Source organism: Crocuta crocuta, unplaced genomic scaffold, assembly GCF_008692635.1.
Source record: "Crocuta crocuta isolate KB4526 unplaced genomic scaffold, BGI_CrCroc_1.0 scaffold99, whole genome shotgun sequence".
Taxonomy (NCBI): Eukaryota; Metazoa; Chordata; class Mammalia; order Carnivora; family Hyaenidae; genus Crocuta; species Crocuta crocuta.
The window spans coordinates 8,092,459-8,118,587 of NW_027551560.1; the positions used below are offsets into that span (position 1 = coordinate 8,092,459).

Consider the following 26,129-nt stretch of genomic DNA (forward strand, 5'->3'; position numbering starts at 1 on the left):
AATCCATATGTTCAAATCCTAACTCCTAAAGAAAGAAGAGATGAGACCATTGGAACACATTTATGAGCCCTTGTGGAAGGGATTAGTGCCTTACAAAAAAGTCTCCAGATAGATTCCTCACCCCTTCCCACCATGTGAGGACACAGTGAGAAAGCGCTATGAACCAGGAAGAGGTACTTCACCAGAAATGTGACCATGCTGGGGCACTTGACTTTGGACTTAGACCCCAGAATTGTGAGAAATAAATTTATGTTGTTTGATCCACCTGTTCTGTGGTATTTTGTTATAGAAGCTGTAATGAACTAAAACAACGTTTTAAAACTTATGTGGAAAATTAAAAAATTCAAAATAAAACAAAAATAAAGTATAAAATCAGGTCAAGACAATAGATGAAAAAATGTTTTCTGTAGAAAATTGTGGATTCTTGGATTTGGAAATACTGGATTGTTTTGTGAAAGGTTAAGTGTATGTATGTCTGTGAATATGTGTATGTATCCAGCATGTCCCAAAAGTCTTTGTGCAGTTTAAAGCTTTACTAACTTCAGAATTACAAATGCCACAAACTTTAAAAAGTAACTTTCATACTTTGATTTATGAATTTTGAATAATTTTATTTTTCTGTGTATATGTCCTTCTGAGAATGAGACAAAGCAAACACTAAAATTCATAAAACTAATTAAATGCAAAAGAAATCTAAATTATGTACCTGGGTTTATACAAGACAAAAACATTATATGGGAAGCTAGAGATGAGGACAGAGAAAATCCAGAAAGTAAAATTCCTTGGGAAATAGCCAAAATTCTAGGGTCAACTTCAAATTTTCAAGGGCTATAAAATTGGTGGGCCATAGTCAAGACCCTTAATGGGCAAAAGGGACCAGGTAATATCTGAGTTCCAGATTGAATGAATAGAAAATTGGCTAAGGTCTCTCTGAGATGAGTGTAGAGTTGGGAGGAGGAATCTAGAAGGCCCAGGGAATTGCAGGGATCTGTGGGACTGAATGATGGGGGAGGGGTGGTGGTCTACCCTGCTTTTCTCTTTTTTTTTTAAGTTTTTTTTTTTAAATGTTTTATTTATTTCTAGGAGAGAGAGAGAGAGAGACAGCGTGAGCAGGGGAGGGTCAGAGAGAGAGGGAGTCACAGGCTGAAACAGGCTCCAGGCTCTGAGCTGGCAGTCAGCACAGAGCCTGACGCGGGGCTCGAACCCACGAACCGCGAGATCATGACCTAAGCGAAAGTCGGACGCTTAACCGACTAAGCCACCCAGGCGCCCCTACCCTGCTTTTCTCAACACCCCCTCCCCCATTCTCAAGAACCCTTTGTGACAAGGCTTTAGCTCTGTGATGCAGGCCTGGAGTTCTGTCCCCAAGTGAACTATCAGTGCTCAGTTGCCTGAGGAGAGCAGATTTCCAAAGATGGAGAATTTCTTTTCTCTGAGAAGCACTGGTACCACCTGGCTGAGTTCTGTTTCCACCTCCTGGGTGATTGATACCATCTTTGCTTTCCTGTGTGGATTGGGACTCTTCCTTCTATTACTCCCCTGCTTTCAGAGTAATCCATCCTTACCACCAGCTAAGAAATATAGAAATGTCAGGAAGGTAAGGAAACTTTGGCTAAACCCCAACAGGGATTATCTTTTTAAATTTTCTTATTCTCATATTCACTTTTCTAAATCATCTGGAGAGACTTGTGAGATGGGAAACCTGAGGAAAGAATAGAACATCATCCTTCTTGGGGACCAGCCAGGGCAGGCAAAGCTGAGTGGGCATATGGATTTCCATCCCAACATCTTTGACCCAGACCCCACATCTCCTGGGCAAAGTCCCAAATGCAGTGACCAGTGAGTGAGAACTGTATACTGAGTTCATTCTCTGCAGGAAGACAGACTCCTAAGCATTGTTTTACCAGTCACTTTCTCCTTCCTGTGACAGATGTCTCAGGTGAGCTCTTCCTCTGTGTTAGGCTGATGTGAAGGCAGTACTGAGCCCCAGAGAGCATCTAAAGGGTTAGAGTGGGGGGTCTGAACTCGGGAAACAGAGCATAGAAGGACCTGTATTTGTGTGTTCCTTTTTTTTTTTAAATATAGTTTATTGTCAAGTTGGTTTCCATATAATACCCAGTGCTCTTCCCAACAAGTGCCCTCCTCCATGCTTATCACCCTCTGCTTATGTGTGTTTCTTGAGTAGAGGAATAGTGATGAAAGAAATTCATAGTGATCTCACATAGAAAATCCATCTTTGCATTCTTCAAAGAAGAAAAACTAAAAATATTCTATTTATTTTAAAAATGAGTAAAAGAAAAGACCACAGAGCCCCATTAGATGTAGAAATGTAGAAAGTCATAGTTTATGAACAATGAGCATCTGCGAATGATCTAGAGAGAAGAGATAATTGAGTCCCAGCCCCTCATCTTCTTTTGTAGAGTCAAGTGGATATAATGAGGAGGAACAAGAGTAAAAAAAAAAGCAGAGATTTGAAAGGTAAGCTTATGCCATTTAGCCCTACATGTGCCAAGTTCTCCTCCATCTCTCTTGCCCCTGAGGGTCTAATTCCACAATCTCCAAGGACGCCAGGGGCAGAGATCATCCCTCAGGAAACAGAGCCCTCACAGAGGTTCTTGGGAAGGAGATCAACTACTGTATATTTCACAGATTCTATGCTTGGAAGGAAGTTGATAGGGGTTGAAATGGGTGTCAGCTGACAGGGGTGTGTGGGCTGTAGTAGATCATTAATGCCTAGATTCAGAGGTGGAACAGATATCTAGGTCAATAAGTGGTTTAACTTCACTCAGATTCTTTTGTGAGGTGACCCTTGTCCTTTATCCCCAACAAGGCAGCTGTGAGGGCCCTGGAGGGTAATGTAAATGACAAAGTGCTCCCCATCATAAACCTTGCTATCACTGTGAGGGATCATGTGGCTTTGAACAGTGATGCTTGGCCTCCATAGTCTAATCTCCCAACAGTATCCCCCTAAAAGGACATTGTGTTCAGTCTCCCCTAAGACATTTAGGGCCCTACTTTCACAACTGTAACCCAGCCTCCTTATTTCCAGCTTGCAAAAATTGCCTGAAAGAATTAGAGGGAGCTCGCAGTCTGATTTCACTTCTGCAAAGGTAAAGAATCTTTCCACTTCTTCCCCTTTTCCTTGCTCCTCCTTTGTCCCAGTTTATGATGTGACCCCTGGTCCACAGGGAATCCTGAGAGGGGGAGACATGGGAACAAAGTATGATTAAAGCTCTGGGGTAAGGAATAGCAAGAGCAATGTGAAGTCAGTATGGAGACTGTGAAGGGCTGTGGGTTGCAGGTGTTTATCCCTGCCCAGACTGCCCTGCCTTCCTTGCCCTGTCAGTTTCTAGCTGCAGCTTTTGCTTCCTGTCTCCTGCAGCTGCCTGGGGAGGCTCCCTGACAAGGGTGGCTTTCATCAACTCTTATGTCAAGACCTCCCTGGTGAGGTGTGCAAAGCAGTGCCTGCTGGAGCCCACCAGCCATACAGGGAGACTGTGGATGATGCTGCTCCCACCATGTCCTTGTTGGCTACCCCAGTTCCTCTGACCCAGCGCCCTCTACTTCTTGGCTCAACAGTCTCTTCAATTTCTGTTCATTCCCACTCATCTCTGAATGCCTCTTTGCCACCAGAGCCCTTCCTTCCCCTCGACAGCCTTCCAACCCAGCCAATTGTTCTTTCCCCTCCCCTTCCACATCCCCTTAATTCAGAGGCCTGCTCTCCACCTCTGACAGCCTCCTCTGCTCCACAACCTCCAGACTCTATTCTGACTCTTCCTCACTGTGACTCCTTGGCATTCCCACTGAGCCCCATTCCACATAGGTCGTCTCACACCCCTTGGTCAGCTACTCCTGTCCTAGCCATCTCAGGCCTTGGCCACTCAAGTTGTCCCATTTCAACCCTGTCCTGGTGGCACACTGCTGCCAAAGCCCTGTGCCTCTCAACCTCATCAAATTATGAGTCTCAGCAAGAACACCTTTCCCACCACTCACCAAAGGCCTCATTCTGGGGAAACCTGACCAACAGACACATAGGAGCTGTTAGCCCCTCTTTGCTGAGCTCAGATGATCAGAAGCTTCTGGAGATACAAGTCAAAAAAAGAGTCAAGATCAAGATTTTGAAAGAAAAAGAAAAAAATGAATCATATGCAATACAAAACCCAGACTACCACCTGAATTCTTTAGGAAATATGTTGAAATCACTGAGTCCTGAACAGAACACAAGCCCCCAACATTTCTGGAGCACAAAAGGAAAATCAGAGCAGCTGTCTGGCCCTCAGAAACTCTCATATCCTAAGGTCTTGGGGCCCCATCTACAGCAGAAATATAACCAGCTTTTCTGGGGTCTCCCCTCTCTACATAGCGAATCTCTGGTGGCTACTGCCTGGATTTCTGAGGGCTCTCCAGTGCTACAGTCTCCCTCTCTCTTATTCAATGGAATCTCAAGTGCCTGCCCAATTCAAATGCAGGCCAAACTATCTCCACTGCTTTCCCAGTCCCAACACCTGTCCCAACTGGAGTTCCAATCTCAATCCTTGATGTCAACTATACCTCAATTCCAACCACCACCCCTAGCTCAAATCCTGACTCAGGATCATCTCCAATCCTCTCTTCCAACCCTATCACCTTCACCACCTCAGATTAAGGCCTGTGAAATATCTTGCCCTATAGGCCCAGATAAGTCACAATTTCTCATCCCAACTGAGATTCAACATCCAGAATGGCCTTTGTTGCAGAAGCAACTAGAAAGTGGGTGGGCTTTATCCTCTGCAATCAAAAGATCTCAAGAAGTTTTTAGTGTTTTCACTTCCAATCTTCCTGAAGACAGCTGGGCAGTCTCCCTGCTTCCTGAGAATTTTCCAATCAGTCCTGAACTCCGTAAGCAACTGGAGCAACACCTACAAAAGTGGCTCATCCAACACCGGTGGGAACTACCCCGCAAGATCCAAGAGTCTCTGGAACTAAGGCAGCTTCAGGGTGAATTACCAGGGACATGTCAGGCAAAGGGCAAGCATGGACCCTCATGGTCCTCTGCATGTGCAGGTAAAAGCAACAAGGATACACGGAAAGTGGGGTTCCAGCTAAGTCAGGGCATGGGTAAAGGCCTGGGGTGTATTTTGGGAAAGGTCTCAAAAGATCTCTCCGGGGACTCAGAAAGGTCTCTAATGGGGTTTCAGGAAGTAAGCTCTGAGGAGTTAGAAAGTGACTTGGGGCCGTCAATGAGTGACTCAGGAAGTGATTTACTAAAGAGCTTAGATAAGAAACTAGAAAACTTCCTGAAAGATCATTTGGGCAGGAAGTTGGGAAAGATCAGGGAGAGTCTGATCCCTGTGAGTGTGCATCAATCCTGGCTTGCTGTCAATCATGCTTTTCCCAAGCCCAACACTCAAAGGGAAATCAGAAATCTAGGAATGTTGAAGGGTTGGGGACCATATGTGAACACCTCCCACAGGGTTTCCTTCCTTGATCCAGACATTCAAGAAGTGCTGGAAGCACATATTATAAAGTTTTGGGTAAGGCACAAGTGGGGTCTACCCCTCAAGGTCCTTAAGCCCATAAATCTCTTTAAGTTGAAAAAGGTTCAACCTTTGCCCAGGACCCCCTCAATAGTCAAGTTTGCCAAATTCCTGGGAAAACCTTCTCAGACATGTCTGGGAAAGATAGTTATAACAGAAGAGTCAGGTCCTATTTTGGAGAGGCCTCTCCTTGCCACTTCACCCACATATGAGGAAATCCCGAGGTCCCTGGTAAGAACCCCATCCGATGACAACCAGGGGCCCTCAAAGGCCTCTCTGATTGGACAGAACAGCAGGCCACTTTCTCAGTCTCTCACACTCAGCCTCATAGACAGAACTCCAAAGAGTGGTTCTGCAGAATGGGCTGAAAGGAGCAGCCATGAGTTGAGTCCCAGTTCACCAATGGCCAGGAATGAGCAAAGAGAGGAGAGTGAGTATTGGGCCTCACAAGACCCCTGCCATAATGTAGCAATGCAGAAGATGAACTTGGGACCCCAATATTTTAGGGCTGAAAAGGCCAGGGAGGCAGTTGAGGCAAAGTCTCATACTCTTCAACCACAGTCTAGCCCCATCTTGGGAACCAATGTGCTCACAAAACCCCAAACCATAAATGCACATATGAGGGGTTTAGATACCAGTAAAAAACTTTCTACAATGTCTGCTTTCCAAGATACTGGAGAGTCATGCCTTAACACAGACGTTAGTGAATTTATGTCCAAATTGAAGAGAAAGCCAGATAACCAGCCTCAAGACTGTCCTACACACATGCTCCTTGCTGTAGACAACTTGGCTTCTCAGGTGCCGCATTGTTATCCCCAGACAGTGCCTACTGGAGACAAGGTAGATTCCCAGATACTATACGGCTTCATGGCAGACCAAAGGAGCTTCTTAAGTCAGCAAGAGCCCGTGCTCTCTAGACTCCAAGACTCATGGAAGAACCAGAGCAAGATGACTGCCTCTACTTATAAGAGAGAGGACTGTAAGAGGCCCAACTCAGGAAAGAATAAAGAACGGTTTGAAGAATTGAGGACATCTCAAGCTGAAAGTATGAGTCACCCTTCCCCAGTCAGGGGAATAGTAGACTCTGTTAGGAACAGATGCATCCAGCTCCTGCCAGGGAAGAAACAAGGTCCTCCAGAAAACCTCTTCAGAAAAAGGATGAGGCACTTTTTTCAATGGATTTTCCCCAATAGAAAAGTCAAAGGTCAGAATATTCTGCAAAAATGTAAGCCAATAATAGTCTCTGCCCAGAGCCAAGGACCAGTCAGAAGCAGATCAATTATGGCTAATGAGACTACTGAGGCTCAGGCACTCATGACAGCTGTTGGACAGATTCTAGAGGAAAAAGTGGCAATTCACCATGGACTTCATGTCACAAAGTTAAATGAGAACAAACAGGAACTCCAAGCACCAGTATGTGGGTGTTTCTGCTACCACAGGATTCCCTTCTACCCAGAGCAAGGGAGAATAATGAGTTATACAGCCCACAATCACCAAGACATCTCCAATGGTCAGAGTAGTTCTATCAAGGAAAAGCAGGTTAAACACCGACAGTCCTTTAAAAGTGTAAGATTTGAGGATGAGCAGCTGGACTCGACACACCTCCCATCCCTGCCTCCCAAGAAGACTTTGTCTCCAGTCAGTCCTTGCCAGTATGGGCCAAGGATGCCAGGTGCCCCTGGCCACCATCAACACTGTCCACGGCACTGTTTTCTTCAGACCTCCCTATTTGGTCGATCATAAAATATGTCTTTATACCTAGTAGGAAAACATGTCTCCAAGAAAAAAATTAATCCATGTAGAGAAAATGTTTTTTTTTCTCATTAGCACATCCAAATACTTAATATTCCCAAATATATATGTTTTTCCCTCAAAAGAAGGTAGAATGGTTGCTTTTGTCTGTCCTGTGTTCTGTATGTGCTTCTAGAAGGGAGGAGAATGGAGGGAGTTTGGCCTTGAGTATTGTAGGCTTGCTCCTTATCCTTTCATTATACATTGTTTTCATGATACTGTCATTATGCAAACAAAAACTATTCTAAAAAGATGAGAAATACTATGAAGACATTACCCCAAGATCTGGTTTAACTTGTCTTTCTTCTGCTTCCACTCTATTTTGAAATTTATACAGCTATAGGGGATAGGTTTCCAAAGACATTATGGAGCGGGATTCAGGGTCCCACTTGGGCTCCAGGAAGTGGATTGAATCAAGTGGATTGAAGTTTGGGAGAGGGTACTAGACCTAAAGTCCAGAAGCAGGAGAAATCTTGTCCCTGGATCTCTTGGTGAAGAATAGAGGACACTTGCCCTTGAGAGCCCCGTCTCTCTCTTGTGAAGAGCTGGGGTGGAGGTCGGCCCTGTGAATTCCTCTTAGCTTAGCTTTATGAAGTCTACAGTGTCACCCTCTTTTGCCTCTGCCTTTACTGTACTTCTAGTGATGAGGATGGCACTTCCAGTTCTGAGTGTGTGTAAGTGGGAGAACATCAGGGAAGTTGCTAAGGGCTATGCTTACCGTTACCCCAAACGAATATTCTAGGGTCACCTGCTTTCCCTCTATGTTAACACTAGAGAAGGAGTTCTGGATTAATGAAACAGGGTTGAGTGTACCTGTATGTAGTAGCTATGTGACGGTTGAATACTGTGAACTTAGAATGGGATGTGGGAGACAAGTTGAAAGGTTTTGGATCCAAAGAAAAAGGCAAAGTGGCACATGGTGCCCATACATTTGCAGTGAATGAAGAGTTTTCTCATATCCCACAACTGTCTACAGGTCTGAAGGACAGAAAAAGTTAAGGGTCCACTGGCTCATCATACCCCATCATGGTGTCCACCCCACTCCAGCTCTAAGATCACAAGCATAGAGAAGCCACTTTTATGTCCAAAACAGATGGCCAAATTTGTAGAAGTAAAGCAAATCAGGGAAGGTTAGTCTCTTAATAATATACTTAATAAGCATTATTATTACCTCTTGAACTCTAGAATTTAGGTGGAAAGCCAGGACTAGGGAACTTGAGATGTGACTCCCAGTCTGGTGACCTTTACTTAAATACATGGCCATAGAACTTCTCCTCAAGGAGTTGTGGGGACTTAAAAGGTGGAAATACTGGCCTGCAATCAGGTAGTAAATCTTGTCTGGCTCCCAGTCTTTGCATACTTCAGAGTCCAGCAGATGAGGCCATTAGACAGGATTAGTCAAATGGGAGGTGGGGAGAGCATGGAAGTGACATGTTCAAAATGGGGAGGTGCACCCCAGGAGTGGTCTACTACTCTCTCCACTTCTAGCACAGCTCTCTCCCACCCAGACCCCTATCCATATGAGAAAGCAAGATGATGAGCAGTTTTTCTAGAATTAGTCTGTTCTTTGTGCACAGTGGGAACAGCTGCAGAGGGCATCATTCCCATGGTAGAGAGTCTTGCTCCTGGAGATGCCCCTGATCCAGGGGACAACAGGAATGGGCCCTGTCTCCCTTGCCTGGCAGGATGTGGGACCTGAGGTAGAGAGGAAGAGTGGGTTTAAGCCTGCTTGTGTCACTGGTTTCTCTTTGGAGCCAGGTCTTGCCTCTGGGCCCCAATTCCTGAGGCAGCCTCCAGAGTAATTCCAGCAATGTAAGTGAAACCAAGACCTGTGGAAAGGGATTGGGACGCAGCACAGACAGTACTCTGGGGACTTTGGGAGCTTAGAGGGTGGGACATAGCAGAGACCCTGAGCCTGGTTGCTATTAAGTCCTCAAGGGGCACTGACAGTTCAGTTCTGGGTTAGAAGTGGGGGCTAGAGAGGGAGGGGGCAAGATGGCAGAGAAGTAAGGAGCTCCGTACTTGCACTCGCGCCCATACATCACACGGAAAAGATCTGAAGCCATTGGAAACCTTACAAAACCTGAGAGGCTGGGAGAAAAAGGACGCAGAATCCACTGAGAAAGTCTTCTAACGTGAGTGCGAACTGGGGAAGATAAAATCGGGCCGGGATCGGAGACTCCAGGGTCGGAGGCATCCCCCTCTACCCTCTCCTGGGAGTGAGAGGGGAAAAAGAGAGAGTCTGAAACAGAAAAACTTCTGCTCGGGGGGAAAAACCTCCACTCAGGGCATAGAAAGACCGTACTTGCCAAATACGTGCACGCCAGGTCCCCTCACGCCAGCTGGTCCCGGGTGGGGGGGGGGTGCTGAGGGCACAGACTGCTTCTTTGTGCTTGCTCCTGGCGGACTGGACTTCAGAGTAGTGGCGCGCCTGCCGCCATTGTCCTCCCGGGCGGCTTGGGCCCCTGAAAGAGCCGCGCGCGGACACGGTGTGTCCGCGCTCCTGGCTGGCTGGAACTCTGGAGGGAAGGCAAAGAGCTAAAAACTGGGAAATCTGCCTGTGAGTTCGTGTTTCGAGTGACGAGCCATAGAGGGACCTGGTTCCCCTCACTCCAGCGGGCTCGGGCTCCGCGCACCCAGCAGGCAAGCTCCCGCCCATGCTCGCCAGCCCGAACCAGAGAAGGAAGCAGCGATTCTGACTCCACCCCCAGAGCTCCGCAGGGGGCCTGGAATTGCCCCGAGGGGGTTGCCTGGGAAGCTGTGTCTAAGGCAATTTCAGCGGGGCGCGCGGACCGGGATTTGGAGATTGGGACTGGCCTGGGTTGAAGAGTGCAACCAACTTTGGCTGCGCCCCCGGTACAGGGAGTTTACACGCCCAAAAAAGCGAGGTGCAGCGCTTGGTTCNTCCCTGCTGAGCTCTGGGGGCGGAGTAGAATCGCTGTTTCCTTCTCTGGGTCGGGCTGGTGAGCATGGGCGGGGGCTTGCCTGCCAGGTGCGCGTAGCCCGAGCCCGCTGGAGTGTGGAAAACCGGGTCCCTCTATGGCTCATCACCCGAAACACGAACTCACAAGCTAATATCCCAGTTTTTATTTCTCTGCCTTCCCTCTGGAGTTCCAGCCAGCCAGGAGCACGGACGCCCGGTGTCCGCGTGGCTCTTTCAGGGTCCCCAGCCGCCCGGGAGCTACAATGGCGGCAGGGGCGCCACCNCCCAGCCTCTCAGGTTTTGTAAGGTTTCCAATGGCTTCAGATCTTTTCTGTGTGATGTATGGGCGCGAGTGCAAGTACGGAGCGCCTTACTTCTCCGCCATCTTGCCTCTTTCCCTATCGTCAGGTTTTTAAAGAAACTCCATATATATGAAAGTGTATTTGAAACATCCTATATGATATGGAATAAAGTGGTTAAATACAAATGCTTAATTTGAGAGATAATTATTTTTTAAGTTTATATTTGATAGAGTAAGTGAGAGTGGAAGAAGAGTAGAGAGAGAGAGAGAGAGAGAATCCCAAGCAGGTTCCACACTGTCAGCACAGAGCCCAACATGGGGCTCAAACTCACAAACTGTGAGATCATGACTGGAACCAAAATTAAGAGTTGAAGCTTAACAGACTGAGCCACCCAGGCACCCCAAGAGATAATTTTTAACGAATATTTTTCTAGTCTGCTAAGGTCACAAAGGATCTGCTAACATTATTAGGATTGTAACAGAATTAAAGGAGTACAATTAATATAGTTTGTGGGGAGCCTTCTGGATTCTTGCTCTGTTCTTGCTTAATCCTGTAGGGGTCTTACTTTGTCTCTGTCCAGTACAGACTCACATTGGACAAAATCTTTCCAGGTGATTTTGTTCCAGAAGTTTGGATCCTGCCAGAGATGTCTAACAGAGAAGTTCAATTCAAATTTCCCTTTGCCTGACTTCCTCCTCCAGTCCAGCAGGCCCAGTTACCCTCACTAAGGTGGGACAGGTCCAGTCTGTTCACTGCCCAATCACATAGCCCAAGAAGGTAATCACAAGTGATTATAATTGGTTATATCTTTCAGATAGAAGCCTGGGCAATCATTATTTCACTCTTTTGTAAATTTGAAGTGGATACAATGAAGATTGGTGGCAGTGATGAATTTAGAGAGTTTGAAATGGTCAGAATATAAAATATGGTCTTGCAAGGACAGCTCAACTTAGTAGAGTACTTGCCCCACCTGTTATCAAATTCTAGAGAGAATTAAAGTCTAAAATGTATGCTCCTATTAGTTATAGTCTGAATATGTTAAAATGAAAAATAATTAAAGTCAATAGAATATCTAGCTTTCTTGTATTAAAGTAAGAAATTCAGGTACAAAATGTGTCTTGCCCTCCTTATTTGAGTCTCAGCTACGGCAGTTCCTAATTCCTGGATGGCAGTGTGATGCACTTTTGTCAGGGGCAGCCTGAGCCATGTCTCCCTGGAATGGTTTTAGACACTTTAGACTTAGAAGTTGTATTAATTAAAGATGTCTCTTAATAGGCTTGATTTTAAGGAGTCCAAAGTTAACAAGACAAATTAAATTATAACTACTCTTGCTTTACATCCATCAAATTTTGGAAACAATCCAATTGCCTGCACTTAGAAGATTTAAACCAAACAAAATTTTGTTTTCTAACCCATCATGAAGTGTTGCTACAGATTATATCGGGGAGTTTTGGATCTTAGTGAAGGAGGGAGATGACTTTAGCCTTAGCAGGAGTCCTGTCTGTATTATGCAACAGCCCATGATTTGTTGAACTCAGCCTCAACCTCAAACATATCTCCCAAAAAAGGGCTAATTTTAACACTACATGGCACTGTTTTTCAGAGTGTGGCAATTAAGTTTTCACTGGCTGTATTCTTGTCCAAAAATAATATGGGTGGCATTCCAACTTCTATCCAATTTAAACATCTGAGTTTCCATTTCCCCATTTTGCTTCACCTGGCACTTTAGTAGTGAATTAGATACCAAATCTAAGTAATGGCACAGTCAATGTTCACAGTCCTTGAAGGCAGACATTTGCAATCTTGTGTCTCAGTGCTCTTTGAATGGTTTTTATTGTGAAGTTGCTTAAGCCATTTCACTAATAATCCTGAGCCAATTTCCTATTGTGTTCTGTCCTGAGTCATGCGATGGTGAACACATGATTGCATGCTTTTCTCAATCTTAGAGGACTATAGACACAAAGAGTAAGTTTTTTAGTATGTAAGAAACAATGAGTTAAAATAAATTGCGGATTTACTGACTTGTGTTTCTTTTATTTAAGAGCTAGATTAGATTTGAGAACCAAGGTTTATCTGTGCTTGCTCCAGTGTTCCTCAATCATGTGAAGATTACATACTCAGATTCACCAGTTCAGTATGATAAACTGGACTTACATAATAGAGATAGTTGATGAAATATTTTTCTCAAACTTGGGTTAAGCTTTTATAATGACTAGATTTTTAAAAATGTTAAATATTGTTTAAAATAACTGTGGGAGCCCGACAGTGACCACAAGAAAGTGTGGTTAGGGACGCGGGAATGTGCCTGCACACGGGGCTCCCTGCCTGGGCAAAGCATGCCTCCAAACGGGGTGCTCTGCCAGGAGGCCTGCACACAATATCCAAGTTTAATGGTCTGCTCGCAAACGAGGGAACATGCCTGCCTTAGAAATAAGGAGGAGGCTGGAATTGTGAGCAGGCCTCTTAGTAAACATGTTGTGGTCGCTTCCTCCCTTTGCTCCCCCCTGTCCTTGAAATGTGTTTGGCTACTTGCCCTTAATTGGTAAAGGAATGCATCTTGTAGGTTTCAGTTTGTATCCAGTTACCGGGGTATAAAATAAACCGCAAGAGGGGCTTGCGTAGAATTGTTCCCCCGGCCGGAGTTGTGTCTGTGTCTGTCTTTTGTGTGTGTCTTGTCCTTTGTGTCATTTCGTCCGAAACAATAACACTACTCACATGAATTGCCATCAGTTATGATATTTTCCATAATTTTATAAATTTTTATAATCTTCAGTTTTATGTACTTTTAAATTTCTAGATGTAGATTTTCCTAATTTTATTCTTCTGAATTTTCTTATTTTAATATTTGTGTTACTGGAATCATTTTTTAGAGGTAGAAGTTTCTTTCATTATGTTAAACTTAAGTTTGCTAACTATTAATATGATGAGAAAAATATTTTTCTTGTATTGATAATAAAAATGATAGCTTATTAAAACTCTTTATTTGTATTATTCCAATTCATTACTTTTCTTTGATAATCAGATCAATAGTCAAAACATAAAAATTTTTTTGTAGTAATAATCCATTTGTTTTTCTAAGTAGTGTCTTAAGGCCCTCCAAGTTGCACACCAAGTCAGTTAGCATCTTTATAATATTCTTTCAATGCAAATTTTTAGACAACTATGGTAAATGTGAAATATCTTAATTAAATATTATTTTTATAAGAACAAACAAAGCTCACCTTATCACATATATTGCACTTTTTTCTGTCACCTTGTCAGTATTATTACACTATAATACTATAGTCATAAAAGTCCAGGTGACAATTTAGTAAAAATTAAACTTTGGTATAGCAAATGATTTAAAAGAGTAATAGTTGTTAAAAATTTTTAAAATAAAAAGTTGTTTTAATAATAGATTGACATATACATCATATGGTCAACAAGAACATCGGTTCAATTTCTTCTTCATTATATAGGCAAATCCTATGGAACCATGTATTATAAACCCATAGGTAAATAGATAGATGAATAATCCAATCAATATTTTCCTAAAAATAAACCTCTTTTTATTTCCATGAGGCTTTATGATAATTAGGAACCTGAGTGGCAGCGGGGAATTAGAGATGTTAACAGAGAAGTTGCAGATTATAGAGGAAATTCACCTAAACCAAGGGCATGTAAACCTAGCTAACATGGCTATTTGTTTTTCAAATTTACTGTTCAGTCCTGATGAGATCAGGAGGGGAGAATTGGGGAGCTAAATGATTCCATGAAATGAAACAATATCATATCATAGGAGTTCAAGAAAAAGAAAAGTGAGAGAAAGAGGCAGAAGAACTTTAGCTGAGAACTTCCTTAATCTGGGGAAAGAAACAGGTATCTGAGTTCAAAAGGCACTTAGCACTCCCTTCAAAATCATCAAAAACAGGTCAACATCGTGACATATCATAGTGAAACTGGCAAAATACAAAAATAAAGAGAGAATTCTGAAAGCAGCTAGGAATAAATGGTCTTTACCCTACAAGGGTAGACACATAAGGGTAGTAGCAGACCTGTCCACTGAAACTTGGCAATTCAGAAGAGAGTGGCAGGAAATAGTCAATGTGCTGAATAGGAAGAATATAAAGCTAAGAATCTTTTGTCCAGCAAAGCTGTCATTAGAAGGAGAGGTTAAGGTTTTCCCAGACTAAATAAATTAAAAAACAAATATACTAACGGACTTCATCACTACTAAACTAGCCCTACAAGAGATCCTGAGGTGGACTCTGTGAGTTGAAAGCAGCAAGGACTACAAGGGACCAGAGACATCACCACAAACACAAAACCTACAAATAACACAATGGCACTAAATTCATTTCTTTCAATAATCACTCTGAATGCAAATGGACTAACTGCCCCAATTAAAGACATAGGTTATCAAAATGGATAAAAAACAAGATTCATCTGGGGCGCCTGGGTGGCTTAGTCGGTTAAGCGTCCGACTTTCGCTTAGGTCATGATCTCGCGGTTCGTGGGTTCGAGCCCTGCGTCGGGCTCTGTGCTGACTGCCAGCTCAAAGCCTGGAGCCTATTTCGGAGTCTGTGTCTCCCTCTCTCTCTGACCCTCCCCTGTTCACGCTGTCTCTCTCTCTCTCTCCTAGAAATAAATTTAAAAAAACAAAAACAAAAACAAGATTCATCTATACACTGCCTACAAGAAACTCATTTTAGACATGAGGGCAGCTGCAGATTGAAAGTGAGGAGATAGAGAACCATCTATCATGCTAATGGATGTGAAAAAGAAAGACAGAGTTATCATACCGCACAAACTAGATTTTAAGAGTGTAGGGGTACCTGAGTGGCTCAGTTGGTTAAGCATCTGACTCTTGATTTCAGCTCAGGTCATGATCTTGCAGTTTTTGAGTTTGAGCTCTGCATTGGGCTCATGCTGCTGATGGTGATTCTCTGCTTGGGATTCTCTCTCTTCCCCTCCACCACTTATGCTCTCTCTCAAAATAAATAAATAAACTTTTAAAAGTAATAAAAAAATAAAACAAAGATTGTAACAAGAAATGAAGAAAGGCATTACATCATAATTAAGGGGGGTCTATCCATCAAGAAATCTAACAATTATAAATGTTTATGCCCCCAATCTAAAGCGCCCAAACATATAAATCACTTAATCACAAACATAAACAAATGTATTGATAATAATACCAGAATTGTAGGTGACTTTTATATTCCACTTACAGCAAAGAACAGATCATCTAGGCAGAAAATCAGTAAGGAAACAATAGCTCTGAATGACATATTGTACCATGTGGACTTAAGAGATATTTTCAGAAGTTTTCATCCTAAAGCAGCAGAATACACATTCTCCTGGAATGCACATGGAACATTCCCCAAAATAGATCACATACTGGGTCAAAAAACAGCCCTCAACAAGCACAAAAAGATACAGATTATACCATATATATTTTCAGATCACAAGGGTATGAAACTTGAAATCAACCACAAGAAAAAAATGGAAATCCATAAATATATGGAGGTTAAAGAACATCCTACTAAAGAACGAGGAAATTAAAGAAAGCATTAAAAAATACATGGGAAGCAAATGAAAATTGAAAACATGACAATCCAAACCTTTTGGAATACAGCAAAGGCAGTCCTAAGAGGAAAATACATTGCAATTCAGGCCTATCTCAAGAAGCAAGAAATGTCCTAATACATAACTTAATCTTATGATCTTACACCTAAAGGAGCTAGAAAAGCAACAGCAAATAAAATCCAAAGCCTGAAGAAGATTAGAGCAGAAATAAAATATATAGAATAAAAAAAACTGTATAAAAGATCAATAAATCTAAGAGCTAATTTTTTGAAAGAATAAAGAAAATTGATAAATCCCTAGCTAGACTTATAAAAAAAAGATGAGGATTCAAATCAATAAAATCACAAAGGAAAGAGGAGAGATCACAAACAACACCACAGAAATGCAAACATTAGAGAATACCATGAAAAATTATATGCCAACAAACTGGACAATCTGGAAGAAACAGACAAATTCGTAAACTCCACACACTACCAAAATTCAAATGGGAAGAAATAGAAAATTTGAACAAACCCATAATTCAAAGAAATTGAATCAGTCATCAAAAATCTCCCAATGAATGAGAGTCCTGGGCCAGATGGCTTCCCAGGTGAATTCTACCAGATCTTTCTTCTTTCTTTTCTTTCTTTCTTTCTTTCTTTCTTTCTTTCTTTCTTTCTTTCTTTCTTTCTTTCTTTCTTTCTTTCTTTCTTTCTCTCTCTCTCTCTCTCTCTCTCTCTCTCTCTCTCTCTCTCTCTGTCTCTCTATTAATTTACATCCAAGTTAAGTAGCATATAGTGCAACAATGATTTCAGGAGTAGATTCCAGTGATTCACCCCTTATATATAACACCCAGTCCTCATCTCAACAAATGTCTTCCTTAATGACCCTTACCCATTTAGCTCATTCCCCCACCCAAAACCCTTCCAGCAACCCTCAGTTTGTTTTCCATATATGAGTCTCTTATGCTTTGTCTCCCTCCCTGCTTTTATATTATTTTTGCTTCCCTTCCCTTATGTTCATCTTCTTTGTATCTTGAATACCTCATATGAGTGAAGTCAAATGCTATTTGTCTTTCTCTGACTGACTAATTTTGTTTAGCATAATATCCTCTAGTTCCATCCATGTATATGCAATTGGCAAGATTTCATTCTTTTTGATTGCCGAGTAATACTCCATTGTATATATATACCACATCTTCTTTATTCATTCATATGTCGATGGACATTTGGCTCTTTCCATACTTTGGCTATTGTTGATAGCACTGCTATAAATATTTGGGTGCATGTGACTCTTCGAAACAGCACCCCTGTATCCCAATACCAATATTTATCCAAATACCTAGTAGTACAATTGCTGGTTCGCAAGGTAGCTGTATTTTTAACTTTTTGAGTTAAAAACTCAAACTCTACACTGTTTTCCAGAGTGGCTGCACCAGTTTGCACTCCCACCAACAGTGCAAAAGAGATCCTCTTTCTCTGCATCCTCACCAACATCCCTTGTTGCCTGAGTTGTTAATTTTAGCCACAGCACCTGGTGTGAGGTGCTATCTTATTGTGGTTTTAATTTGTATTTGACTCTATCAGACAATTAAAGAGGAGTTAATACCCATTCTTCTGAAAATGTTTCAAAAATAGAAACAGAAGGAAAGCTTCCAAACTCATTCAATGAAGCTAGCATTACCTTAATTCCAAAACCAGATGAAGACCCTACGAAAAAAGGAAATTACTGGCTAATATCCCTGATTAACCTGGATGCAAAATTCTCAACAACATATTAATAAATCGAATTCAACAGTACATCAAGAGAATTATTCACCACAATCAAGTGGGATTCATTCCTGGGCTGCAGGGCTAGTTAAATATTCACAATTCAATCAATGTGATATACCACATCAATAAAAGAAAGGATAAGAACCATATGATACTTTTCAACAGAGGCAGAAAAAGCATTTGACAAAATACAGCATCTTTTCTTGATAAAAACCTCTAGAAAGTAGGGATAGAAGGAACATACCTTAACATCATAAAATCCATATATGAAAGGCCCACAGCTAATATCATCCTTAATGAGAAAAGACGGAGAGCTTTCCTCCTGGGATCAGGAACATGACAGGGATCTCCACTCTCATCACTGTTGTTCAACATAATACTGGATGTCATAGCCTCAGCAATCAGACAACAAAAAGAAATAGGAATCCAAACTGGCAAAGAAGAAGTCAAACTTTCATTCTTACAGCTGAGATGATACTCTACATTGAAAACCCAAAAGAGAGGCGTACTGAGGCAAGATGGCAAAGTATTAAGGAGTTCCATACTTTCTACCTGCATCTCTCAAACAAAGAAGGGTGAAGCCAAAGGACGCTGAACCACAGAGTCTGGGAGGAAAAGAGATGGAGTTCACTAAGAAGACAGCCTCATAGGTGCCTGATTGCGACTGGGGAAGATAAAAACAGTCCAGGACATGGAAGCGGAGAGGGAGCCCCCTCTGCGGAGAGACAAAGGGAAGAAAAAGAGTGGCTGGGAAATGATCGAACTGTTCCTAGAGAAGAGAAAAACCTGGCCCAGGACGGAGAGGGATACTATCATCCCATCTCTAACTGCAGGGCTTTCAGAGAGAGATCCTATCTCTAACTGCAGAGCTTTCTTTGGGCTGGGTGCCATGGTCCCAGAAATTCTCTCCAGGATAGATGGTATGCAAGGGATGCAGTCAGAATCAGGAGGAACCGCTCCCCTGCTTGATCCCTTGCTAGGAAGTGTCCCAGCTTGCAGGATTACATTTTGAGCAGTATCATTACTGCACACGGAGTAAGATCTGGAAATGAGGCTAAGTGTGAGACATAGAACACTGCTCACCTTGGCTGCACCCGCCACACAGTAAGATCAGACCCAAAAGAATGATTTGCAGCCTGTGGTTCAAGAAGGGACGGGGGGTCGCCATCTTTCTCCCCACAACCAGCAAGGCAGGGCCTCAGGGAACTGCCTACAGGACCCACAGTAGAGGCGAGACTTGCCTATACCAAATCACGCCCATATGTGCAGGTTAGCTGCTTTTTTTACCGGAGCCTGGATAGGTGAGATTGAAGCAAACAGACCCTCCCCTAAGAAGGGCAACGGTGTATTGCCGTGATTCACTCTAGATCAATCTTTGCTATTCAGATATATTCTCCTTTTCTCATTCTAACATCTCGCCTCCACTGGACTGGGTATTCTGGTTATAGGTTTGCTTAAACAGGCATATTTAAGTCATTTAAGTCATTCTCTTGATGCTGTTCTACACCTGCATTATTACCTTCCTTTCTGTCTCTGCAATAATCAAACTATATATTTTCTCTGGTTAACATTATCTTCGTGGCTTTTTTTTCTCCTCACCTACTGCCATATTCTCCTTTTAGTCTCTCTGAAGTAAGCATTTAGTCTCTCTGTCTGGTCAATGTTCAATTTCTCTTTCTCCCCACCCCTGTCATTTCTCTTTGTATATCCTCCTCCATCAGCACTGCTTCTACCCTGCTCATTATTTGTAGCTGGGATTTCTGGTTTATGATTTTAGACTGTCCATTATCTTTTGTTTTTGTTTTTATTTATATCTCTTTTTTTTGTTTGCTTATTTGTTCGATTTGTTTGTGTGTTTGTGTGCTTTTGGTCCCTGTTTGTTTGTCTGTTTGTTTTCCTTTCCAGGGCTACCTCAAGAAACAAAGCAAAATACACACGGTGGAGAGTCCCAAATATCACTATGAGTAGGGAAATAAAATAACCAAAGACACAAACAGAGTGAACAAAGGACACCATTAGAAGAACACTTCCTGAATGGACAGGCCCAGGACAGATATGAGCCTCCTTTAATATGGCAGTACTCACAGACGCAAGGTGCATAACAAGCCTTTAAAACAGCCAAGAGACAGAAAGTAGCCAAAGTGACAAAACAAAAGAACTTTCCTCAAAAGAAATTCCAGGAAGAAATGACAGCTAAAGAATTGCTCAAAACAGATATAAGCAACATAACTGAACAAGAATTTAGAACAATAGTCATAAATTTAATAACTGGGCTTGAAAAAGGCATAGAAAACACCAGAGATGCTATTGCTACAAAGATTATGGACCTTAAAAATAGTTATGATGAATTAAAAAACTCTATAAATGAGGTGTATAATAAAATGGAGGCAGCCACTGCACAGATTGAAGAAGCAGAGAGAAGAGGTGAATTAGAAGACACAATTACAGAAAAAGAGGAAGCCAAGAAAAAGGGAGATCAATTCATCGAGAAGCACGAAAGGAGAAATGAAGAACTGAATGATGCAATCAAACAGACAATATCTGTATCATAGAAATTCTAGAAGAATAAGGAGCGAAAAGTGCTGAAGGGGTACTTGAACAAATTATGGCTGAGAACTTACCCAATCTGGGGAAGGAATCAGACACTGAAATCCAAGATGCACAGAGAACTTCCCTCCGACGTTACTTGAATCGATCTTCTGCACGACATATCATAGCGAAACTGGCAATATATAAGGACAAAGAGAGATTTCTGAAAGCAGTTAGGAACAAATATACAAAGGGAGACATATCAGGGTGGTTGCAGACCTCTCTACTGAAACTTGGCAGGCCAGAAAAGAATGGCAGGAAATCTTCAATGTGATGAACAGAAAAAATATGCAGCCAAGAATCTTCTATACAGCAAGCTTGTCATTCAGAAGAGAAGGCGAGATAAAAGTATTCCCAAATAAAGAAAAACTGGAAGAATTTGTCACCACTAAACCAGCCCTACCAGAAATCCTGAGGGGGACTCTATGAGGGAAATATTGAAAGGAACACAAATTACCAGAGACATCACTACAAGCATGAATCCTATTAAGGACACAATGACTCTAAACCCATATTTTTCAATAATAACATTGAATGTAAATGGACTAAATGCTCCAATCAAAAGACATAGGGTAGCAGAATGGATAAAAACAAAAAAGATCGATCTATTTGCTGTCTATAAGAGACTCATTTTAACCTGAGGAAACCTTCAGATTGAAAGTAAGAGGATGGAGAACTATCTATCATGCTACTGGAAGTCAAAAGAAAGCTGGAGTAGCTATACTTATATAAGACAAACTGGACTTTAAAGTAAAGGCAGTAACAAGGGATGAAGTGGAGCATTCTATAAAAATTACACGATCTATCCATCAGGAAGACCTAACAATTACAAAATTCTAATCACTGAATTCAGGAGCACTCAAATACATAAAACAATTAATCACAAACAGAAACATCTTATTGATAAGAATGTGCTAAGAGCAAGGGACTTTAATACTCCTCTTACAGCAATGGAGAGATCAACTAGATACATTGGACCAGATGATTCTACCAATATATTTAGAACTCTACATCCTGACGCTACGGAATTCACTTTCTTCTCGAGTGCACATTGCACATTCTCCAAGATAGATCACATACTGGGTCATAAAGGAGCCCTCAATATAAATGAATGGAGTTTATACAATGCACATATTATCACAATGCTATGAAACTTGTAATCCATCCCAGGAAAAAGTCTGGAAAACCTCCAAATATATGGAGATTAAAGAACACCATACTAAAGAATGAATGGGCCAATCAGGCAATTAGGGAAGAAATTTTAAAATATATGGAAACAAATGAAAATGCAAACACAACATTCAAAACTCTTTGGAATGCAGCAAAGGCAGTCCTAAGAGGAAAAGTCATTGCACTCCAGGCCCATTTCAAGAAACTACAAAAAGCACAAACACAAAATCTAACAGCCACCTAAAGGTACTAGAAGCACAAGAGCAAGAGCACACCAAGCCCAGCTGAAGTAGAAATATAATAAAGATCAGGACAGAAATAAATAATATAGAACACCAAAAAACAGTTGAACAGATCAATGAAACCAAGAGTTTGTTTTTTGAAAATAAACGAAATGGACAAACCTCTAGCCAGGCTTATGAAAAAGAAAAGAGAGAGAGCTCTCAAATACACAAAATCATGAAAGAAAATGGGCTTATTACAACCTACCCTTCAGAAATACAAACAATTATCTGGGAATACTATGAAAAATTATATGCCAACAAACTGGAACACTTAGAAGAAATGGACAAATTCCTAATCACACACTCACTACCAAAATTCACACGGGAAAAGATTAAAAAATCTGAACAGACCCATTATCAAAAATCTCCCAACAAATAAGAGCCCTGGATCAGAAGGCTTCCCTGGGGAATTCTACCAGACATTTAAAACAGAGTTAATACCCATTCTTCTCAAGCTAATCCAAAAATAGAAATCAGAGAAAAACTTCCAGACTCATTCTCTGAAGCAATCATCACTTTGATTCCTAAGCCACACAGAGACTCAGCCAAAAAAAAAAAAAGGAAGTACAGGCCAATATCCTTGATGCATACAGATGCAAAAATTCTCAGCAAGATACTTACAAACCGAATGCAACAGCACATAAAAAGAATTACCCACCATGATCAAGTGGGATTCATTCTTGGATTATAGGGCTGGTTCAATATTCACAAATCAATCAATGTGATACTCCACATTAACAAAAGACAAGATAAAAACCGTATGATCCTGTCAATAGATGCAGAAAAGCATTTGACAAAAGACAGCATCCCTTCTTCATAAAGACCCTGGAGAAAGTCAGAATAGAAGGAACTTATATAACATCATAAAAGCCATCGATGAGGACCCCTCAGCTAACATCATCCTCAACAGGGAAAAACTGAGAGCTTTCCCCCTGAGATCAGAAACACGACAGGGATGTCCACTCTCACCATTGTTGTTTCACATAGTGCTGGAAGTCCTAGTATCAGCCGTCAGGCAACAAAAGGAAATAAAAGGCATCAGAATTGGCAAAGAAGAAGTCAAACTTTCACTTTTCGCAGACGACATGATACTCTACATAGAAAACCCGACAGACTCCACCAGAAGCCTACTAGAACTGATCCATGAATTCAGCAAAGTTTCAGGATACAGAATCAATGTACAGAAACCGGTTACATTTTTATACACCAACAATGAAGCAACAGAAAGAGAAATCAAGAAACTGATCCCATTCACAATTGCACAAAAAAACCATAAAATACCTAGGAGTAAACCTAACCAAGATTATAAGAGATCCATATGATGAAAACTATGGAAAACTTATGAAGGAAATTGAAGAAGACACAAAGAAATGGAAAAACATTCCATGCTCATGGATTGGAAGAATAAATATAGTTAAAATATCATCACTACCCAAAGCAATCTACACATTCAATGCAATCCCAATCAAAATTGTACCAGCATTCTTCTCAAAGCTAGAACAAGCTATTCTAAAATTTGTTTGGAACCACAAAAGACCCCGAATAGCCAAAGTAATATTGAAGAAGAAAACCAAAGCAGGAGACATCACCATCCCAGACTTTAGCCTCTACTACAAAGCTGTCATCATCAAGACAGTATGGTATTGGCACAAAAACAGACACATAAACCAAAGGAATAGAATAGAGAACTCAGAATTAGACCCACAAATGTACGGCCAACTAATCTTTGACAAAGCGGGAAAGAGTATCCAATGGAAAAACGACAGTCTCTGTAATAGATGGTGCTGGGAGAACTGGGAAGCAACATGCAGAAGAATGAAACTAGATCATTTTCTCACACCATACACAAAAATTAACTCAAAATGGATAAAGGACCTGAATGTGAGATAGAAAAACATCAAAACCCTAGAGGAGAAAGCAGGGAACAACCTCCGTGACCTCAACCAGAGCAATTTTTAACTTGACACATCCCCAAAGGCAAGGGAATCAAGAGAAAACATGAACTACTGGGACCCCATCAAGATAAAAAGCTTCTGCACAGCGAAGGAAACAATCCATAAAACTAATAGGCAACTGAAGGAATGGGAAAAGATAGTTGCAAATGACATATTAGATAAAGGGCTAGTATCCAAAATCTAGAACAAACTCACCAAACTCTACTCCTGAAAAACTAATTATCCAGTGATGAAATGGGCAGAAGATATGAACAGACACTTCTCCAAAGAGAACATCCAGATGGCCAACAGACACATGAAATGATGATCAGCATCCCCCCTCATCGGGGAAATACAAATCAAAACCACACTGAGATACCACCTCATGGTGGTTACAGTGGCGAAAATGAACAAATCAGGGGACTCTAGATGCTGGTGAGGATGTGGAGAAACGGGCATCCTCCTACACTGTTGGTTGGAATGTAAACTGGTGCAGCAGTTTTAGAAGAAAACTAGTTGGGGAGAGGGAGGGAGGCAAACCATGAGAGTCTCTTGAATGCTGAGAACAAACTGAGGTATGATGGGGGTGGGGGAGAGTGGAAGGGGCCTATGGGCATGGAGGAGATGACTTGGGGTGAACAGTGCGTTATGTGGCAACACACATAGAAGACACCCCTTAAGTGTCATTTTCTGGTGAAAAGGAAACATTGCATTGCAGGGCAGTACAAGAACTCTTCTTCATAAGGCCATTACTTTCAAAAGCAGAAGACATAGCTGACTTTACTAACATATGATAGACAAAGTGAAGAGAGAAAGGAATATATCCCAAATGAAAGAACAGAACAAAATCCTAGCAAGAGACCTAAACGAAATGTAGATAAGTAATATGTCTGATAGAGAATTTAAAGTACTGGTCATAAAGGTAGTAACTGAACTTGAGAAAATATTGGAGAACATCAGTAAGACCCTTCACAAAAAGATAAAAAAGAACCTATGAGAAGTAAACACCACAGTAAATGAAATTAAAAACACATTACATGAATAAATTGTTGAGATGAGGAATCAAAAGAATGAATCAGCAACCTGGAGGACAGAGCAATGGAAAATAATCAAGCTGGTGATCAGGTGAGAGAAAAAAATTATGAAAAATTAGAACAGACCTAGGGAATTCAGCAACATCATCAAATATAACGGTCACATTATAGGGATCCTAGAAGGAGAAAAGAGAGAAGAGAGGGCAGAAAATTTATTTGAAGAAATAATAGCTAACAACTCCCTGAATTTGGAGAAGGAAACATAAATCCAGATCCAAGAAGCACAGAGATTTCCCTAACAAAATCAACCCAAGGAGGTCCACACCAAGACACATAGTAATTAAAATGGCAAAAAGTAGAGACATAGAGAGAATTTTTAAAGCAGCAGGAGAAAATAAAGCAGCTACATACAAGGGAAACCCCATAAAGCTATCAGCTGATTTTTCAGCAGAAACTTTATAAGTCAGAAAGGGGCGGCATGATACATTCAGAGTACTTAAAGGAAAAAAATCTACAGCCAAGAATATTTTATCCAGCATGGCCATCATTCAGAATATAAGGAGAGAGAGATTTTCTGAAACCAGCAAAAGCTGAAGGAATTTATGAGCACAAAACCAGGAGCAAAACCAGCCATTTCTCCCATCATACACTGTGCCATTAGTCCTGTCAGTTCCAAATCCACATCGCAACTGCCCTCCTACCCAGGTCAGTGTACACTGACACAGTGTACATTGCCTGTTCAATGCCAAGCCCACATACTTTCACTTCAGAACCACAGAGACTCTAAATTGAGACTCTTCTCCTCAAGTTCCATCCCTTGTACTCAAATGTGTGCACAAAAGTAGGCATAATTATAATAGCAGAAAGAAGCAACCCAAATGATGACACGAATTCCGTGAAATATGTAATGGATAAAAGGAGTATGCTGGTTTGGGAACATCTCCAATAAGCACATCAAAGAACAATATATACAACATCATTCTAGTTACTAAAAGAAACAACCCCACTCCCCACAATAAACAATAAACAACCCCACTCCCCACTTTCCACATATTACAAGCCCATAAATAAATCACATTCATTGTTCAAAAGCTGAGACCTTTTGTTCTAAGGCCAAGAAAAAGGCAAGGATGTCCACTCTCACCACTTTTATTCATAGTGGAAGTTCTAGCCAAGTCAGTTTGGCAAGAAAAAGAAATAAGAGACACCTGGGTAGCTCAGTCAGTTAAACATCCAACTTTAACTCACGTCATGATCTCATGGTTCA

The 26,129-nt window shown here is 41.5% G+C and overlaps 1 protein-coding gene across 1 annotated transcript; it reads left to right on the forward strand.

The window, feature by feature from the left end:
- Positions 1-1,414: 1,414 nt before the first annotated feature.
- On the forward strand, positions 1,415-7,361 carry LOC144219514 (spermatogenesis-associated protein 31A3-like). Its single transcript, XM_077749537.1, has 4 exons — positions 1,415-1,597; positions 2,421-2,478; positions 3,050-3,110; positions 3,383-7,361. The coding sequence occupies exons 1-4, from the start codon at positions 1,415-1,417 to the stop codon at positions 7,257-7,259; spliced, it is 4,179 nt and encodes a 1,392-aa protein (XP_077605663.1). The 3' UTR covers positions 7,260-7,361.
- The last annotated feature ends 18,768 nt before the right edge of the window (positions 7,362-26,129 follow it).

What these genes read in the sequence shown, in the direction of transcription:
- LOC144219514 (XM_077749537.1), top strand. Translation starts at nt 1,415, where the DNA reads ATGGAGAATTTCTTTTCTCTGAGAAGCACTGGTACCACCTGGCTGAGT. An exon ending in AATATAGAAATGTCAGGAAG is followed by an intron (nt 1,598 to 2,420) that starts GTAAGGAAACTT and finishes CTTCTTTTGTAG; the next exon opens with AGTCAAGTGGATATAATGAG. An exon ending in CTGATTTCACTTCTGCAAAG is followed by an intron (nt 3,111 to 3,382) that starts GTAAAGAATCTT and finishes TGTCTCCTGCAG; the next exon opens with CTGCCTGGGGAGGCTCCCTG.